Genomic DNA, 15518 nt, shown 5'->3' on the forward strand with positions numbered 1-15518 from the left:
AGTTTACCGGGTCTGTGGCACAGAGCGGCTGTCAGACATGCGCAGGATTACGCTCATCAGACCACACGCTAACACGCGGTCACTTCAGGTCATCTAAAAAAACAGATGTGCTTATATCTGCCTTAAACCGGGGGTATCTATCCTCTGATGTCTGTGTATTAGGAGGAGAGGAGAGGTAGGTGTTCTGATGTCTGTGTATTAGGAGGAGAGGAGAGGTTGGTGTTTTGATGTCTGTGTATTAGGAGGAGGGGAGAGGTAGGTGTCCTGATGTCTGTGTATTAGGAGGAGGGAGAGGTAGGTGTCCTGATGTCTGTGTATTAGGAGGAGGGGAGAGGTAGGTGTCCTGATGTCTGTGTATTAGGAGGAGGGGAGAGGTAGGTGCCCTGATGTCTGTGTATTAGGAGGAGAGGTGGGTGTCCTGATGTCTGTGTATTAGGAGGGGTGAGAGGTAGGTGTCCTGATGTCTGTGTATTAGGCGGAGGGGAGAGGTGGATGTCCTGATGTCTGTGTATTAGGAGGAGGGGAGAGGTGGGTGTCCTGATGTCTGTGTATTAGGAGGAGGGGAGAGGTGGGTGTCCTGATGTCTGTGTATTAGGAGGAGAGGTGGGTGCTCTGATGTCTGTGTATTAGGAGGAGGGGAGAGGTAGGCGTTCTGATGTCTGTGTATTAGGAGGAGGGGAGAGGTGGGTGTCCTGATGTCCAGGAATAGGGTGGTGTGGGGGGGTAGTTAGTGGATGTTCTCGGGAATATATGTTTTATGTGGGGGGGTTGCTGTTATGGAGTAATTGAGCTCGGATGATATTTTCCTGTTCCTCGCGTGTTTTTGCAGCACTGCTGTCACAAAGTGAACAGGAGGAGGGCTGAGTCACACAAAATTGTGACTAATCCTGCTATGTAGGACATGCATTTCAATGGAGCGATGGGGGGACTTTCTATTTCTATGAATTTAACTCTTTCCTTATTGGAACTTCCTTGCATTACATCTAAGCCTCTGACCCTCTAGTTTTAGATTATGGTCTCTTCTTCTAACATCTCTCCTCCTTTGAAATAAACTTCCCTCCTGCACTTAACCCCTTCAATTATTTAGATGTCTCTATCACATCCATCCTCTCCCTTCCAAGCTGTACCTATTGCAGTCCCTTAGTCTTTCCATGGCTTTGAAGGTTAATTTCTGAAACATGCATCTCCTATTGGATAAGAAGGCAAATCAACAACTCAGAGGTCTTTTGCCGAGTAGGTGTCAGGCAGAGCTTGTGTGCGTCAGGAGCAGCCCTGAGCCTGCGGTGCGCTGCTCGCCCTGTAGGTGTCAGTAGAGAGCGCTGTGTGCAGTATAGGGGAAAGAGGAATTAGGTAGGTGTGTATGTATAGATCAGGGACTAGTCAGCCAGCACTGGAATAGCTCCTTTTCTCTTTGCTTCTCCCAAATATTCTGCACACTCTTAAAACTCCATGCATGTGACCCTCAGTGTGGGTTCTGATCCTCTGCCTGCAAGAGCTTCATTGTTTTGGTGGAGGAGGGGTTAATGGTGCCTGATTTTGGTCCCCCTGCAAGAAGATGAGAAGCAAGTGACAGCTGCTGCACCCCTGAGCCTCAAGTGCCCACCTTCTACTGACCCCTTTCCAGCTCCTGAGCATTCTACTTTCTGTTTACCCCCAACCCCCCAATGCCTGCCTGGCTATGGGTCGGATTCTGGCTTTCATCATGTATTCCCTGTTCAAACCCAGCCTTGCCTTTAGCTCCCACTTCGGTAAGTTGCACTCCCTGATATAATTCCTTTCTCTCTTTTTGTTTTTTTTGTGTTGGTTTCATTTGCAGTGGAATTTTGGTTTTGCTTTAACCCATCCCTCCAGTTATCCTGGAGACAGATCCCAGACTCTCCTCCCTCTCTTTCTGCATACCCCTCCCCTCTGCGGATTGATTGTGAGGTTGGGGAGAGGAGGTCTGGATGGAGAGTGTTGATACCTGCAGCCCTGGCTCTGTTTATTTCTTGGGGTGATTGAAATCCAGATGCTGCTGCTGCTGCTGCTTCTCCTTGGTGCTTTGGGGATTCTAGAGCTGGATGATGAAGCTGAGATGCTGAGTGTTCTCCAGGGTGCATCATATTTATATATTCCATGCAAGAGTTACATTGTATCACAGTCAAAGGCAGGATGGATGGATGGACCAACTAGCACCCAGGTAACACTCACTCCTTTATTCTACAATTCCACATGCAAATATCTTCAAGATCTGCCTATGACATCATTATTATCAGTCTTGTTTCTCCATAAACACAAAGGGGGGGGGTTTGATATGCACCCCCTTTGTATCTCTATCACCCCCTACTATAATCATGCATCTATATTTGTAGCTGATAAATATAGAAAGGAACAGAGTTGGGGGTGGATTGGGTTCTGCTGCTCGGTGCGCTGATAGGATAACGTTTGAAGTGACTCAATCTGTAGCTGAGGACATACTGATTACTACTGAGTGTGTAAGCATCAAAATATCCGGGGCTATGGGCATGGTTGGCATAAGAACATTATAGTGATTTTCTGACGTACCCAATAACTGTGTATTTATAGGCTGGCTATAGTGTTGCAAATAAACAACAGGCCATGGTACCACGAAGCTTGCAATCTAAAATAACGGGGAGGTTAAAACAAGCACCAGTGATGACGATGAAGGTGCCACTCAGAAAGAGAGAGAATAAGACTATTTTCCTAATTCTGATTATTTTGGATGGAGAAATCTCTTCTCGGTTTTCATTAGTGTGACTCGAATGCCAATTTGTGTATTTTGGAAAACGTGGCAATCAGTGCCCTGCGGCATCACGTATATAAGTGAAATCTGAACGTTTCGTATACTAACTTAACGCTGATTATTGTAGGAAGAGCCCACCGAGGCTTAGCCAAAATATGAAAATACAACACAGATCACGACGTATAGGAAAGTTAAATGCATAGAAATGGTGTCGGTTTCATTGCTTTTTAGTCAAATCACTAAAGCTCTTCTTCGGAGGGCTATTCCTAATTTGGGGCCCAAAATCGCGTGGCCCCTTTTCCTCCCCGATGCCCCTCTTTTCTAGGAGCTCAGAGTGTTTGCTGGGTATGAGGGTATCACAGGGTTCTACAGCATTAAAAGTAACAATAATGTGTTTATAAACAGTAGAAACTAAGTGTGTTTATAAATTAAATAGTGCACACGAAATACGTTGTTTGCCTAAAGGAATAAACAACTCTTAGTCGGTGACAATGTCACTTAAAAAGTTTTGGTAAAGCCCCGCCCCTAGCTGCACCCCTAGCCCCACCCCCTATAACAAATATGGCCCTCTTTGGCTTTTGGAAAGATTTGAGGGCACGGTAAAGACTAACAACCAGGGGTAACACCAGGGGTAACACAACCATGTGGCCAAACAATTGGCTTTTCGTGGGAAGACGAGCCTCCAGGAGATGGAGAAGGGATGTACCACCGTGGGGAACCTTCTCGATGGGTTCAGAATCCGGCCCTTCTGGTCGGAGAAGGTCCATTTATGCCCTTGTTACCTCGACACGCCTGGTTGTTTTGCTCGACACCTTGGTGTGCGAATGTAACAGCGTCTCGCGGACCTCTCTCCGGATAAACATCCGCCCTGGAAGCGTCTCCTGTACCCTTCTATTTATAGGCGCTTGTAATGAAGGAAGCGGGGTGGGTTACGGGGCATTTCCTAAACCCGGACGTGTCTCAGGAATAACGGTGCGAGAGCCGCAAGCCCAAAGCATGATTAATGGATCCGTGTTGTTATGCACACGCATCAGCACGTACATACCGGCACGCTGAAAGCGCCTTCATTGAATTATGACACGGTAATTAAATAACGGCACAATTTGGTAGCATAGCCTGCCACGGGGCGGAATGTCTGTGCTGGATGGATGGGGGCAAATTGCCCCAATTGCCCCCCTGCAACCTGCTGTTCAATGGGCCAGTTGGAAAGATTAGTGATCCCTGTATTTAACCCCTTAGAGGTGAATGCCTTGCCGGCAAAGCCTTCGTAGGATCTCTTGTCCTGCATGTCCTTATGAGGCAGAGCGCCAGCCTATGATGTCATGACCAGATGTTATGCTCATAGTCCATGCGGCACAAGGAAGCGGCTCTACTCAACTTCTCCCCTTGGTCGTGCCAAAGTCAGCATGAGTACACTTTTGACGGCATGTTGTAGGGTAAGAGACGGTACATCTGCCGCCGGAGCGGAAAGAAACTTATTTAGACACATTTTAAATATTTTAACGATGTTCTGTCGGCCGCTGCTTTGCTGTATCATATCCTTACTTTTTTTTCTTTGTTTAATGTGTATTTCTGTAAAAATACAGGATTTGGGATCTACTTTAAGTCCCAAAGCGTTTGGGCGTTTTCTATACTTTTTCACCTTTTATGATTTATTTAAACACATCCAACTCCTCGCTGGAAGTGCTGCTCTGGTGTTTAGTCCTGCCTATTACATACATGTGGTCCTATGGTAAGGATTAGAATATGTGGGGGCTTGGGGCAAATCGGGACTACGTATCCATAATCAGATTATTATTTAACCCTTCCCTCTCACAGTATAAGGAGTAACAAGTCACAAAGCAGTGGCCCCATTGGCCCCTTGCCTCTGACATATGCACTGGCACACATATACACACAGTTACACAAATGTACAAACTCATCCTCGCACACATACACATGCTTATACTTACACTAACATCCACTTACTCATACTCACTCTCACACATACGCGCTTACGCTAACACACACTCCCGCCCTCAGACACTTACACATATACATTCATGCTCACACACATACACTTTATGCACTGGCACACATATACACACAGTTACACAAATGTACAAACTCATCCTCGCACACATACACATGCTTATACTTACACTAACATCCACTTACTCATACTCACTCTCACACATACGCGCTTACGCTAACACACACTCCCGCCCTCAGACACTTACACATATACATTCATGCTCACACACATACACTTTATGCTATCACACACTTACACATACACATCAATGCTAAGATAAAAAACATACACATTCATGCTCACACACAGAAACGCTTACACATACACATTCATGCTCACGCACAGAAACGCTTACACATACACATTCATGGTCACGCACAGAAACGCTTACACATACACATTCATGCTCATGCACAGAAACGCTTACACATACACATTCGTGCTCACACACATTTACACATCCATGTTAAAACACACACTTATACATACATTCTCATTCTAACTTCACTCCCTCCATCCATCCGGCTGCCCCTTCCGTTACCTGCAGCTTTCTTTCTGGTGCTCGCACACTGTGCAAGCAGCCTTGTTTTTGCCGTGGGGGCCACGTCACCTTGGGTTATGTGGCCCCAGCAGTGTTCCTGCTTCCCCTGGCCGGTCTAAAAATTGCCCACAAACGGCCAGTCCAACCTGGACCGAACTGTTCCAGGTCAGACCTGCCCTTTGTGAACAATTTTGGAATGGCACGGAGGGCATTTGCCCCCATGCCCCCCCCAGACGAGCCCACCCCGGGTGACCGCCGTTTTTCTGCCTGCATTATGAGACGCAGGCTGCCTCTTACAAGGTCCTTTGACTTTATTGCTTTACTGGAAGGAAGTGAGAAACATTTCCGTCTTTTCCTCTCTGCATTTTCCACTTGTTCTAAGTCTCTTCTCACACACAACCTTTCCGCTTTATAGAGCTGGAGACAGCCGGTTTTAGGTGGTTGGTGGGGGGAGGGGGGTCTTCATGGCGTAGACACAGCAAAAAAAAAAAAAAAAAGTAACTGGAAAACAAACAGTTACTATGATAGAATCATTTGAACAAATTCTACAAGAACTCACAGCACAACTGGCAGGTTACTATTAACCTGCCAATTCAGGAAGTTATGTATGATGAACTATTTGGAACATTCCAGTAGTTACTATGGTGACTGCACCACTTTCATCACTTTGCACCAGAAATGATATTTCCATCTAATCTTTTTGTATTTTTTTTTTAACTAATAATTTTTATTATTATGCTAGCCAGGCTCACTGGAGATAAAACACTTAGCAATGGGACCAGTTCATCTTGACCCATGGCCCATGACTGGTGGCCAACAGGGCTGCATGGTTACTGATACGGCCACTGCCGAGACAGATCGGGTCCTCCAGTGTGAGGTCACCGGCTGGATATGCGGAGTCCCATGTTGTGAGAATCTAAAAAACGTAGCGTGTGCCCACGCATGTCCAACCAACAGCCTGGATGTACACCGATAAGCCGTAACATTATGACCACCTGCCTAATATTGTGTAGGTCCCCCTTTTGCCGACAAAACAGCCCTGACCCGTCGAGGCACGGGATCCACCAGACCTCTGAAGGTGAGCTGTGGGATCCGGCACCGAGACGTTAGCAGCAGGTCCTTTAAGTCCTGTAGGAACCCTTGATGTCTACCATGGAACCATTGATGTCTATCTATAGCGTGTCTCTTACTAAAGAGACGTCACACGCATCACCCTACAAAATACCAGACTTAGGACTTTTAGAAGATAAGTAAATACATCATTGAAAGGTGAACCCAGAACTGCGTTCGTTATAATAAGGTTTAAAAGCCTTGCTGGGTAGGAGAAAAGGGCTTTTTCTGTCTGCATCCTTACAAGAAATAATAAAGCCCCAGAGAGCCGCTTCTTACATTAGCTGGAAGTTCTGGGATTTCGGGAAACGGCCGCTACATTTAATAAAAATATATACCGAGCGGCTGTTCTCAGAATCCCCTGCGATGGGGTTTAAAAAGCTATAGCTTCATGCATATATAATATAATATATATAATATATATAATATACCGGTATATAATATACAGTGTGCCATAGCTGCGATTCTAGGTATTGTTTCATTTAGTGCGCAGATATTTTAGGTCAGGGAAATTGGGCTTTGTGGCAAAAAGTGGCATAGATAGAAGAAAAAAAATATATTTTATTTTGAGGAGCAGTAACCTCAAAAAGGAAGACTCAGTTAATGGGGTGAAATAACTGATCATGCAGATCCTGAGAATAGGAAATAAAGCGACAGTCTAGCAGCATATTTTTGACAAATGCGTGGAGAGATTCTGCTGCATTCCCCCGTATGCATTCAGCATATCCACCTACGGGGTGCGTGGCTCTGCCGGCCAGGGGTTCACCGGACGTTTGGTTACACGTTTTAGGGAAAGAACCAAAGAAACCTAGCTTTCTGCTCTAGAAATGTACTATTTACAGATGCCGGTTTAGAGGCATAGACTGTTTGAGATGTTACTATCCCTTTAACTCTACATATTTCCATTGTAAATGCCAGCGGTTGGCAATCCGACGGGCGCTTAACGGCCCGGTACTTCTCGGCAGCGTCTAATCTCAGCTGGCTGCCCCCTGCTAGCGGATACATTTCCTAGCGGACGTCCCCTGGTGCTCCGCATAAATTATGCAGGTAGTACAGGTGTTCTGGAGAAGAGACGGGTCTCTCACAGCTGTCCCCGTACAATACCCGGCGTGATGATCAGAGTCCTCCACTAATCCTAGAGGGAACAGTCTTACCTCTAGGACTGATAAATGATGCCTTTAGTAGAATCCAGACTCCACGATGCACTTAAATCCCCGGCGCTTATCTCTTACAAGGCGTCTGAGACCCAAATTCCCAGTGAAGGTCCACTCAACGTGACCTTTGAAGAAGACAACCACAAACTAATCAGGGTGTCTCAAGTAGACCACCTACCATTTCCGTTAACAGGTTATACCATAGATCATCATCCCAAATATTGAAACATTCTAAAGAATTCCACGAGTATTAATAGTTATAATTAATACTTATTATTAATAATAATAATATTATTAATAATTATTATTTTTAAATGTTTTATAAAGCACCATCATATTCCGCAGCGCAGTACAATGGGAGTAGGATCCATTACTTGAAATATTTAATTCTTTCCAAGTCTAGGATAATATAGTTAGCCAAATAGTGAAACCCCAAAGGGTTAACCCCGCACTTGCCGCATAATAACTGCTTGGAATCTATGTCCCGCTTTGCTAATTTAAAATGGAATGAATATTTAATCTGGTGACTACGAGGCAGTGTATCACTGCCGTTATCATATTAATCCCCTTTATCTTCCGGTACACAGGGGCCCGGAGAGCCCCCCCCCCAATACTATGCAGAAGTCTCCTATATAGAGCCAGTTATGAGTTAACCCTCCATGAGCCGGAAGGAACTTAAAAATACCGTACTGGAAAATATCTGTCCATGGTGCTGAATTCAGAACCTGTTTGCGAGCTGTAGGGAAACATGGCTTATGATTTCTATAGGTGGAAAAACCAAGTTCGGTTCCCGAAATCCTCTGTTTATTTCAGGGTTTTCCACGTCTTGCTATAAAACTGTTTCTCCAGGATTCTTTTTCCAGTATTACTTCTCCTCTGGCTTGGATGCAGAAATGTTTTAATAGGATTGCAGATCGGTCGTTACTGGGGCATACGTGCTATTTTGATTTCCAGGATACCAGATCTCTTATATGATTAACCCCCTTTTGCTCAGTTTGCGGAAGTAAGGTTTAACCCATAATCTGCCAGGTAAAGTTATGCATTATGGAGAATGGCCTCAGATCTTAAAACCGGCTTATTTAGAAATCTGAGGCCATTTTCCTGCTTCGTAAAAGGACTTCTATATATGTCTTCCTGGCTCATTCACTCATTCATTCATTCATTCATTCCCTGTGGTCTTCCATATGGAACACAAGCCTGTTCCTACGAGCACACCATAAATTGCTGCGTCAGATGCAAAGAGGGGTAAAAGCAGGCAAGAATACTGTAATTGCCTCCATATTCCTCTGCCTTTGGAGTCAGTTTTGCTGACCTGGTGCTACCTTTAACCATTCACTAGACTCCCACATGTAAGGTGACAACCGTCGCTTATCTGGGGATAGTGTGAAATTCGGTAAAGAATGGACCTCTTCCTTTCTAAGGTCCGGTACACAGAGTGTGTTTCTGCGCATGCATTTCCATTCTCATAAATCCCACGCGTCTGAGAGATTCGTATTCACTTGTCTCCGTCCTGCTCCTATTCTCTCTGGTTTATCAATGCTTCCTTTCTTCTTCTGCTCTCTTATAATTACGCTGCTTGTTCGCGGCGGTATAATGGTAATGCAGCAGCTGCAGCGTGGCCCCCCTCTTCGCTATAACGTGCAGATGAGAAAAGATACTGATTGGGGGTCACAAAGGATGCTCAGATAAATTGCGATGACTGCGTCACCCAGAGGATCAGAAAATAAGGCTGTATATTAGTTTTCGGCTGAGCGTAGAGCAGTGTGCAGCCATGCAGGCAATGTGGCCAAAGCCCCAGGGTATTATTTAAATTCATGTAATATGCGCAGAATATGTCTTGAGTTAGAGATACCCGAGTATTCTTTCTGTTCCTATATCTTAAAACTCATTCTGGTTAAAAGACACCTCGACGCCAGATTTACCCACATGCTTTCTAGGTAGGCCATAAAAAGAACAAAGCTGCAAGTGTTTTGGGGTACGGGGGTGGCCCAGAGACTCCAATCGCTCCAAGGCAGCTACAGTACTTGCTTTGTCTGGAGAATAGAGAGAACTGGATAAATATCAAACTTTCGATACTTCTGACATTTGTTATATTATTGGCCAAATTCCAAAAGTGCAAAATATATCCCGATAAGCATCTTTACAAAATGCATATTGCAGGGTTCCGTTTACAGCAAGTATATAATATGCAGGCGCTATCCAAGGGTTAGTGCCATGGGTGCAGTATTTTTAGGAGCCCTCTGTAACTAAAACATAGGTACGTACTAACAGGCAAACTCGCTCTAATACCCACTCACTTTAACACCATACACTAACCATATGCTCACCCCTGACACTCACACCTAACACCGACACTCACGCTAACACCAGACACAAACTTAAACACACGCCGAATACTAATACACACCATTATGCTGATGCACATACTCATGCAACACCACACACTAACACCCGCTCACCCACACACTCTTACACCATACAGTAGCATGTACATACACATGCTAACAGCATACTCTCATACACAACTGCTTATACCATACCCTTACACGCATTCACTCTAAGACCATACTTACACTTACATACATACTCACACACACTCCCTCAAACACCATACATTTCCGGTGAGCCTCCTCTGATCTGCCGCTGGGTTATCTGGCCGTCGGCCGCACTTACATCATCTGGCGGTCGCTGGCCTTAACGTGCCAGGGGCGCTCTGTCTTCACCAGTCCGGTCCTGCCGAAACTCCATGTTATTGAGGAGGTCTTAATATGAGCGCAAGTGGATCAATTAGTAGAGCAGCCAATAAAACGGATCAATCTGTGCTCAGGAGAGGGGGTCGTTTGGGGCCGGTATATAAAAGATGAGATATGCTAAAAAATCTGTTCTCTGAAGGTTCTGGTGCGTTGGTCCTGATCATCCAGGGGGATCCGAATGTCATCCCATTACACATAGATCCATGTGCTGATATATCCCATGCCTCGCGAAAAGCTCAGGACATGAGTATCGGAAATTGATTAGGGATTTATTACTATTATTCGGTCCATTATTTTATATCAGAGCCTCGGTGACTTTCTAACCCATTTACGAAGCGGAATTTGAACGCAGGAAAGCTAAGGATCCACGAAGTCTGATTACTGAAAAAAACCTTAGGAATATGATGGAAGAAGGTAATTGATTGCATTAAGCTGTTGACCGCCATTACAATAACCTTCTGTTCCCTCCCTGGGGGTTTAATTCCCATGGAGCGAGGGGTTGTTCGGATGACACACTGTATCGCTTTTCATGATAAATCTCCGTCTTTCTTCCTTTCCCATTGAGGCAGCCAGATGAGACCTGAGCGCTTGTCCTTGGATGGTTCAGACTGTGGGCTGAGGTTATGAATACAGAAAATCAGAGAAAGCCCTTTTGGGTGGGAATGTATTCTTACGGGTTCTTCTTGTTGAGTTCCTTCATTTCATTGTTGAGCTAAAACATGGTCTACTCGTTCCATAATGACAATCTGATATTTGAGATAAGAATTTCTCAATATATCAGTAAATGGGGTTGGTTGGATTAGTAATAGCTCCAAATACTGATCCTAGAAGTCAGCATCATAGAAGGATGCGCTTGTAGTTTGGAGAACATAGCTGGTGGTCTACCTACTGGTCACCCCCAGGCTTAGCTCCTTTGATGAAGGTCCAGGGTCGGATTTTTTTCTGGGTGAAATTGTAGCAAATTTTAAAAAAAAAACAAAAACAAGAACAAACTCATCAAAATGAACCATAAGTGGAACCATTTGGATTTCAAGTTGACCTATAAAATGTGATCACACTTTATTGTACTTTTGAAGTCATTGAGGATCATTGAGGATCCCAAAGAGTCCTGGTATTTTTGGGGATTTTAATAATAAATGTTTGAATATGACATAAATAATGGATTATGTAAAAAGAGAACATAAAGAAAAGAAATATTAAGTCATTCTGTGAATCATAATCATTATACAGAACGAGGCCCCTTGTGGTGAATTGGTGTAACTACATCGTTTTCTCTGCTATTAAATGATCATTTTTGATAGGAGCTTAATTTATTTTTATGATAATTGACATAATTTTTTTTAAATACAAGAAAATCTTGAAGACATGAACAAGCAAAAGCCGTAAGTCTAAAGGTACAAGATTATCTAATCACGTATTATCATGTGGAACGACTGTCTGATCTCCCCCAACCAACCTGGGGAGCTCTATAATCAATGGAGGTCTATATACTAAATAAGCGCAAGTAATGCTGTTAACAAATTAAAACAATCTATACATGGTATATACATGTTTTTTTCTTAATGTAAATACCATAGCACCAGCCATCTTAATGTCCTAATGTCAGGATCAGTATTATTATTCCTCCCCATTATCCTTCCCCTTTTGTAACGTTACCGTTCCCATTTTTTTAAATTTGTTCCATGGGTGTATGAATAATGATGGCAGGTGGGCCGCACCTGTCCGTCCGTCTGTCCGTCTGTGTATCTGTGTGCGATGTTACGGTACCTTTAAGCTAGTAACGCGCAGAAATGGATCTCTAGGCTCGGTGCTATTAAGGATCTGTTGCGGGCTTTTGGGCTTAAAACTGAAAGCATTGCTTGAATATTAATGAAAACCGTCAAGGCTCAGTATCGCTGAGAGGCTTCACTGTGTTACAGCCACTGAGAGGACACTTAACTGGGACCCTGAACAAATTAACCCCTTCATCGCTGGGAGATTTTATACACAAGCCCATTAAATCGACACAGAGATCCATTTGGTTTTGGCATTTACTTTGGGACCCAAATTCCACTGTCCCCCTTTCCTCCTCTAAAGCCCCTCTTTCCTCCCCTGATGTCCCTCTTTCCTCCCCTGATGTCCCCCTTTCCTCCCCTGATGCCCCCCTTTCCTCCCCTGATGTCCCCCTTTCCTCCCCTGATGCCCCCCTTTCCTCCTCTAAATCCCCTCTTTCCTCCCCTGATGTCCCTCTCTCCTCCTCTAAAGCCCCTCTTTCCTCCCTGATGCCTCTCTTTTCTAGGAGCTCAGAATAGCTCTAAAAGTAACAATAATGTGTTTATAAACAACAGCTAATGGGTTTATAAATTAAATCTGTAAATGGACATAAATTATATAAATCACAGAACACTAGATTTAGAATTATTCACTAATCTGGTACATTGAGAAAAAAAAAAGTATTAGAACTGGACAAATGCCACTTCTCCAGGTTGCGTGGTTTTCACAGATATTTCGTCAGTTGGCTGGTGATGAAGAATAGTTCTGACTGCATCTAATGCGCCCCAAGCTGGCTTAAAAATAGTCCCATCACCTAAAAAACCACTCGCGTTAAATCAAGAGAACAAGAAACGTGTTCGTGTTGTGTGGTTTTTTATGTGTTTAGACTTAAAAAAATGTTTAGCTTATACGTTTTAACCCAAAATTGATAAAAAAACAAATTACTAAGATTAAAATACCAGGGAGAATTCAGATAGTAATGGGGATATATCGTTAACATATCTTAACCACTGAAATATATTAAGAATCTCAAGATAAGGGCTTCTTTTTATTGAGGCTAATAAATAGGTGTTGGCTGGACTATAATTCCCATGACTCTTAGGGATATAACTATATATATAAATATATATATATATATATATATATTACAGATCAGTGAGGATCTTCTGTTAGCCCCCATGGGTAAAGGAGGCACCCGGCCTCTAAGGTTTTTGTCATTTAGTTAAGAAATAGTCACTGTCCTAAGAAAAAGGGGCACTTGCTGCTAAATAGTTGTGCAGAATAAAACACCTGAGTGTTACCTGGAAGACAACTGTAAATGTACTTTGAAGTCTGGAAACATAAGAGGACTTGAAAAATCATAAAAATGCAAAGCCATAAAGTGAGGTTTAGCTGTGGTTCTACAAGAACAGTTAAAATTCAAGATTAACTAAGAAACAGAAAAAAAAATTAATTTTCTACATGCTAAAAAAGCTTTAAATGTATATTTTTGTATGAATGTGTCTGGACCTTTAAAATTGTATTTCTTGTCCTTCATTGTGTTTTCGCACAAGAAGCTGTAGCTATAATTGGTTCGATAAGTGCATCAATCAATGTTCTCTAAGAAGGATAACTGTTTTCTCTGTTTAAATAAAATGCATTTTGAAATAAAATAATCATGTATTGTGCGTTTTTGGTAATTTTAAACTGGCCTAGGAAGCATTTGGGCTTTTATTTGCAATCAGGACCCAGATTCTCTGAACTTGTGATAATAGCAAAATAAATGGGTAATCATTATTTTTAAGCTTTGTCTGACAATTGTACTGTTGGAACTATGCGTTGGAAGCTTACCACATGCTGCCGGATGCTTTATGGCACAGTTTATGAAGTCCTTTCCCCACAGACCTTCATTAGTCAGATTGTCACCATTTGGAGACTAAGACTGAGCTGTTCTAATGTCCCCCTAAAGGCAATGAGATATGATTGGGATGAGATACCAAAAAATAATACATATAGTAATAAAATATCTATATTTATATATATATAAAACATATTTCATGACAACTCTGTTTGGTAAATGCCACAGTGCTTTCAGGGAGCTAAGTGCTAATTGTAATAAAATTACGGTAGAGCAAATAAAACATATGGTTTTCATATTCTATACTTTATCAAGTTATTCTTCTTGGTCTTTATATAATTGGGAGGCAGTTGTTCCCTTTTGTGAAATATACATTTTGTTCCCAACAATCAGTAATTTTATGCAGATTAGTATGTTTTTCTTATTATTAAAACAAATGGAGTGTGTTGCTGCCCTCTGCTGGTGGAGTTTGGTAAGACACAGTTGTAGGAATTTATAATATTTCACCAGTTTGTAAAGAAAAGCATTATAGGATCTGAACACAAACTGTATAAAAAAACCTCACATATAACAACTGCTATTTTTCCTGTCTCTAGCATATCTTGTGTCAGGAGGTTTATTATACACAGATAAACACGAACAGGCAGATAATGATCTGTGCGTTTCATCTAGCAGGCCAAGGCGACGGCAGTTTGTTACATTGTGTTTATTAAAAAACATCCATTTAACAAGAACAATAATCAACACTATTAGAGGAAAAAAGAGTTACATCAGCTTTGAGGCCTTCAGAGGTCTCTTCTTCAGATAAAACCCCTTCATAATTCCAATAGACCTAAAGACTCCATATCCTCTTAGAGCACAGTAAGTACATATCATAACGGGACATGGAGCAACTCTTTCATCATCCGATAAGGAGACACATTGTAGATCACATATATGCTTTAAATAGCTGATTTCCAGATGTGTATATATATATATCCTTTGCGGAGTCCTTTGGAGTCCCTTGACGGAAGTATAATGCCTGCTTATTCTCTTGCAGACGGGACTCCACTGAGTGAGTTGTCCTGGCCATCGTCTCTTGCTGTGGTGGCGGTTTCTTTCTCTGGTCTCATCACGTTCATATTCCTCATGCTGGCCTGTCTGTGCTGCAAGAAGGGGGACATCGGCTTCAAGGTAAGGAACTGTTTGCAGGATCAAAGAAAGGCAGGGCCGTGACATCCACAGCGCAACGGGGGCAGCTTCCCCAGGTGCCACAGGGTAATGGGCATGCTTCGGAGGCAATACCCCTTCGATGTCTTCTGCGGGACCTCGGATCCTGCCCCGGGTCACAAGAGCCCTAGTCACTTCTCTCGTATTGATTTCCTTACATTCTCACTCACTCATTCTCCCTTTCCCCGGGACACTCACTAATCCCTTCGTGAGTGGGAAGTTGGCAAACTACTAAGTGAAACCCGAACGGGAGCATGAAGGGGAGAGACAGAGGAGAAGAAGGGGATGAGTGACAGAATGAACATATGGGGGGGTGTTGATGACATTTTTCTCGTTGTACGCCTGCCCATCTCCCTGTCAATCTCCCGGCGTTCCCTCTCTCTCTGCCGCTCAGACACTTGAGTA

At 43.2% G+C, this 15518-nt stretch overlaps 1 protein-coding gene across 1 annotated transcript in view; it reads left to right on the forward strand.

Moving 5' to 3' along the window:
• Window positions 1-2049: 2049 nt before the first annotated feature.
• The window catches only part of AATK (apoptosis associated tyrosine kinase), a 32759-nt gene continuing 19290 nt past the window's right edge, over window positions 2050-15518 (forward strand). Inside the window, exons 1-2 of the mRNA XM_053453063.1 lie at window positions 2050-2179; window positions 14944-15077. Of these exons, the coding sequence (XP_053309038.1) occupies window positions 15033-15077 (45 nt within the window). The 5' untranslated portion in view covers window positions 2050-2179; window positions 14944-15032. The remainder of the gene's footprint in view (window positions 2180-14943; window positions 15078-15518) is intronic.

The sequence above is a fragment of the Spea bombifrons genome, chromosome 13 (assembly GCF_027358695.1).
Source record: "Spea bombifrons isolate aSpeBom1 chromosome 13, aSpeBom1.2.pri, whole genome shotgun sequence".
Taxonomy (NCBI): Eukaryota; Metazoa; Chordata; class Amphibia; order Anura; family Pelobatidae; genus Spea; species Spea bombifrons.